General features: G+C 36.7%; 1 protein-coding gene across 1 annotated transcript; it reads left to right on the top strand.

Moving 5' to 3' along the window:
- Positions 1-645: 645 nt before the first annotated feature.
- Positions 646-2,401, top strand: LOC113294981 (presenilin-like protein At1g08700). The gene has a single exon (XM_026543346.1). It carries the CDS (start codon positions 877-879, stop codon positions 2,260-2,262), a length of 1,386 nt encoding a protein of 461 aa, XP_026399131.1. The 5' UTR covers positions 646-876; the 3' UTR covers positions 2,263-2,401.
- Positions 2,402-5,572: the final 3,171 nt, after the last annotated feature.

Consider the following 5,572-nt stretch of genomic DNA (forward strand, 5'->3'; position numbering starts at 1 on the left):
GATTTTTTAAAAATAAATAAATAATAATAACTCAGATGGGTTTAAAGAGATGGAAAAGATGAGTAAAATTGTTTAATGAGATGCAAAATATGAATTGAGAAAGATGAAGAAGATCAGCTGATAAAGATTAAGGTGATATAGGGTTTTTTCGTTCTCCCAATTTGTTTTTTACCATCGAAGAACGAAAAAATGAGAAAGGAAAAGACATTTTAGTTTTAAAAGGCCGAGGATATTTTAGCCTTTTCGGTCGACTCAGATGTTAACTCTCATGACTCAGGGATATTACGATACCTGACTCCAAAGGGGTCGAGTCAGGGGTTGAATTTGACTCAGACGCCCAGTCAGGGATTACCAAAATTGGAAACCAAACAGTCTGACTGCTGACTCGACGCGAGTCAGGGATTGACTCAGACCTAGACGTCGAGTCAGCTGCAAACAAACAAGGTGTAAACCCAACTAGTTTAGATTAAACATAAACATTAATTTCTACGGGGTAATTTAGGGGAACTTTTTTTCGAAGGGAATTTAGGGGAACATTTGGCGTGTCACGCCCCACTGGCATGTCCGTACCGAGGATCCTCAGCCGTCCAAACCATTTATTGTCCTCCCCCTCCCTATAGAAAGAGAATTTAACATTGGCTATCATAGTCTCTTTTGCATTTCTTTGTTTCACGCTGAAGCTCGCAAATGAACTTACCCTAAAATTTCTGTAAATGTCATCTTCTCCACTCAGAGTCTTCTCAGTTAACCCTCCGTGATGAATTGATGGTATCAGGTAAGTTGAAACCCTAGAAATTCCCTAATTTCTGCCTCTCTCTCTCTGTTGTTCTCCTTCAATCAATCAGGTGATCTTTTGTTCGTAGAAGGAATCTAAAAATGGAAAACAGCATACTTGAATCAATCGGTGTTGAAATCATAGGTGTAATGTCTCCTGTATCGATCTGTATGTTCTTAGTAGTATTATTAGTTTATGTCGTTTCTCCAAATACTCCAAACTCAGTTGTTATACAAACTGCAGCAAATTTAGTTTACTTAGAAACCCCAACTGATACTACAACCCAAAAAATCGAAGGATCTTTACTTAATGCACTTGTTTTCGTTATCCTTATAACTCTTGTTACTTTCCTTATGGTTCTTCTTTACTACTACAATTTCACTAATTTCTTGAAATATTACATGAGATTCTCTACTTTCATTGTCTTAGGATCAATGGGTGGATCCATTTTTCTGTCTATAATACAGCATTTCTCGATACCCATTGATTCAGTTACTTGTATGATTCTGTTATTCAACTTCACCATAGTAGGGGCATTATCTGGTTTTTCTCAAGGAATTCCTATATTTTTGAGACAAGGGTATATGGTACTCTTAGGGATAATTGTTGCTGCTTGGTTTACGAAATTACCTGAATGGACAACATGGACTTTACTTGTCGCATTGGCTTTGTATGATTTGGTTGCTGTTTTAGCTCCTGGAGGACCATTGAAACTATTGGTAGAATTAGCTCAAAGCAGAGAAGAGGAACTTCCTGCTCTGATTTATGAATCAAGGCCGACTATAAATCAAGTTAACGGTCGAGGAGGATCATTGGGTCTTTTGGTCGCTGGAGCTACTACTTCTAGTTCAGTTGAACTTCAACCAGTCACCCACAGTAATGAAGGTAATCAAGTTAGGGTTTCACCTGAGAATTATAGTACTTCTGATTACTCTACTGGCGAGGTTGGAAATGTACCAGCTAATGTGAGAGAGGATGAAGAGACATCTCCGCTGGTCGGTAGTTTCAGGGAGAGACAGTCAACAAGTAGTGCAAGTAATGACTTTTCGACGGTAGACGTTGAGCATTTACGTGCTAGGAATTTAGAGAACAGAGATGGTGAGATTTCTGAAGAGGCTTTGCCACTTGTTGATCTTATTCGTTTTGAAAATGAGAGAGAAGAAAGGAGGAATGCTGTGATTGGTAGCGGTGCTGAGTCAGAGAGCATTTTGACAGCAATAGCAGGTATAAAGTTAGGGCTTGGGGACTTCATTTTCTACAGTGTTCTTGTGGGTAGAGCTGCAATGTATGACCTAATGACAGTTTATGCTTGTTATCTCGGTATCATATCTGGTCTCGGTTGCACTCTTATGTTGTTGTCTGTATGTCGAAAAGCTTTACCTGCTCTGCCAATTTCTATCACTTTGGGAATCATTTTCTACTTCTGCACCAGGTTGATAATGGAACCTTTCGTAGTTGGGACTTCCACTAATTTGATGATGTTCTAATTTTACTGTTTCTGTTTCTTTTATATATTCTAATGCAGTATAGAAAATATGATTGTCCTTCAAGAGAGTTCTATGACATACTCACATACTCTTTTAGCCAAATGATTTCTGTTCTCGATCAAGGAAGTGTTGTTCTGAATGTTTGTTTCCTTTTGTTAGTGAATTTTATTGCAGTAAAAAGGAGGAAATTTTGTTTCCTTAGATATGAATCACTGAATTTTATATCTATGCCTGATGTCCTTTATGTTCAAATATTTCTAACTTTTATACGGTAATTCTGTGATCTTTATTGCCTTGCGTTTTTAGGGGCCACTCAAAAGGAATTAGGGGCCATCTTTTTATTCCTATCCATTGAAGGAGGTTAAGGGGTGTCTTAAAATAGAAAATTGTCTATATTGTCCTTCACCTTTATACTAAATCTAAACCTATATCCTATATTTTCATAGTCATATCATTCTTCCTCTTCTTCTCTTTTCTATCCATTGAAAAAAAAAATTCATCATTTTAATTTTGATTGAAAACAAAGATCGTCGATCAAACAAATGTTATGATTGATTGTTTAAAAATAAAACCCAAAATTCATTAACCTTAAAGTTGAAACTTAGAACATAAAAAAAAAAGGAGTCCAACAAACAAAACGAATAGATGATAGTAGTTGTGATTCAAAATTAGGATTTGATTACTTGAAATCAAAAATTTGATCCGAAAATTTTCTTGGATTTACAGTAACAGAAACATAATCGGTAGATAACTATCTATTTTACCTATCGATTATGGTTGATGTTCTTGGATTTACACTAGCAGAAACATAATCGGTAGATAATAATCTACTTTACCTACCGATTATGGTTGATGTTCTTCGTTTCTTAAGAACATCAACCATAATCGGTAGGTAAATTGATCGATATCTACCGATTATTTTTGATTCTAAAAATTAAATTTCTCTGTACAAAAAGTTACGCACAATCGATAGATAATGAACACCATTAACTACCGATTGTGAAAGTAGAAAATTTTGAAATTTTTGTTAAGTTTTGAAAATTTGAATTTGAGGCCATGAACACGATCGGCAGATAATAAGCATCACTTATTAACACAATTTACTTCCGATTATGGTAGTACTAAACTTCGAAAATTTAGTATATTTGGAGGTTAAAGTAACACACTTTACTACCGATTATGATAGTATCAAAGTTCGAAAATTTTAGGATTTTGGCAAAATCATATTTTGGGGCCAATATACATTCGGAAGTCAAATTTACTACCGATTATGGTAGTACTAATATTCTAAAATTGAATATATTCGGAGGTTAAAGTAACACACTTTACTACCGTGGTAGTACCAAAATTCGAAAATTTTAGGATTTTGCAAAATCACATTTTGGGGCCAATATACATTCGAAGTCAAATTTACTACCGATTATGGTAGTGCTAAAATTCGAAAATTGAGTATATTCGGAGGTTAAAGTAATACACTTTACTACGGATTATGGTAGTACCAAAGTTCGAAAATTTTAGGATTTTGGCAAAATCTCATTTTGGGGCCAATATACGTTCGGAAGTTAAATTTACTACCGATTATGGTAGTGCAAAAGTTCGAAAATTTAGTATATTCGGAGGTTAAATGAACACACTTTACTACCGATTGTAGTATTAACTACCGATTGTGAAAGAGTAATTTTGCCATTATGAAATACGCGAGATAAGGGCTAGCTTCAATTTACGTTTGGGTGATCCTATTTTGTCTTATTGTTGGCCCCTAATTCCTTTGGGGTGACCCCCTAAAAATGCTAGGCTTTATTGGTTACATGATATTCGCCATTTTTTGCTTTTCATCTGCCTTGTTGATTAGGGGATTCGGTTTCTGAGCATTCAGCGATGGTTCAAACTCTTCTAGGTTGGGTTCTTCATCTTCCAAGTTAACTCATGCTAATGTCCCGTTCTTGTTTCTCAGCAATGATCAATTAGAGCTATTACTTATAATATCACTAGTCTGCACCTTATCAGCTGTTGGGAGAAGAAGAAAACCTTGAACATAAATTTTATTGCTCGCCCCTCCCTTCAAATACACGTAAGATTTACCGTTTTTGTGGATGATTTTTGTTTCCCTCACACCAGTTTTGATATCTTTTACTGGAGCTGGCATTCCCGATCCGAGTCTAGTTTAAGTATAAAATTAAATCTTTTTTTAGCCTGCACAAAATTCTTTCTATTGCGAGGTAGAAGGTTGTTATGAACCTAGATGAGATTCACAACAAGAATGATAGAGATAGTAATAACGTCAAGATCCTCGCGGATCAAGCCTCCCGGTTCAGCGAACACGGTTTGATCGATTGAGAGGATCTGATTCTTTTCATTAATTTCAGATCCCTCTCTCTTACAGACTCTGTAGCATTATAAAGCTAGACACTACCAAACTATCCTAGATCTAACGGCTACAATGCCACCAAAAGCTTACATCTAAACCACTCAATATAAGGGATGAAGACACCCCTACAACAACTAAAGACTACCAATTATGCTGATTACGCTAAATACCGTCATCGAAATGATATGGGCACCCTCCTCCAAGGCTTGGGACATGACAAATACCATCCTCTTCAGAACATCCTTGTCCTCAAGGATGAAGGTCAAGAAAAACAAAGGCTTGTTAACTTAACAAGGGGAAGATTGTTGCTGGCTTTGTGTCATCGAAATGATATGGGCCTGCTCCACTCTCATCATAGGGACATGATGACACCTTGCTGTCTGTTGCCTTGTCAACATTTCGTTTGTCGTAGCACAATGAACTCTTAGTTGTATGTAGTCCGCTCTGTTCAGGCAAAGATGAACCGTCAAGCTAATGATGACCAATGTTGCATAGTAAAACTTCTTATAAGCCGTTAAACTTCTTGCACTCGATACGCCCAGATTAAACAAGATGAATTCCCACTTCCAGTAATCAATCCAGATCAACATATGTACAATGTGAAGCACCATGAATACACATTTGGCCCCAAGGATAAAGAACTCCTCTTTAAGGTCCTGAAGTACTTCAACTCCCAGTTTTGTAGCTTCCAAAAACTCACTTGGAACTATTATCACATACTGCACTGTAACCCATAAGTAGTCTTCGAAAAGCGTGAAACTTCTTAGAAAAAATGTAAGACTCACCATAAGAGAAAGGCCATGGAGCCCCACATAATAACCAGCTGAATTAAATACTCCTATCAATAGGTAAGACAAGTTATGCAATGTCATACAGACCCCCTTAAGCTCGAGGAGACCAGAATGCAATGAGAAAATCTGTGCTTCTTCCTGAACAGGCACC

This window comes from Papaver somniferum, chromosome 1 (genome assembly GCF_003573695.1).
Source record: "Papaver somniferum cultivar HN1 chromosome 1, ASM357369v1, whole genome shotgun sequence".
Lineage (NCBI taxonomy): Eukaryota > Viridiplantae > Streptophyta > Magnoliopsida > Ranunculales > Papaveraceae > Papaver > Papaver somniferum.

What these genes read in the sequence shown, in the direction of transcription:
- LOC113294981 (XM_026543346.1), top strand. Translation starts at nt 877, where the DNA reads ATGGAAAACAGCATACTTGAATCAATCGGTGTTGAAATCATAGGTGTA.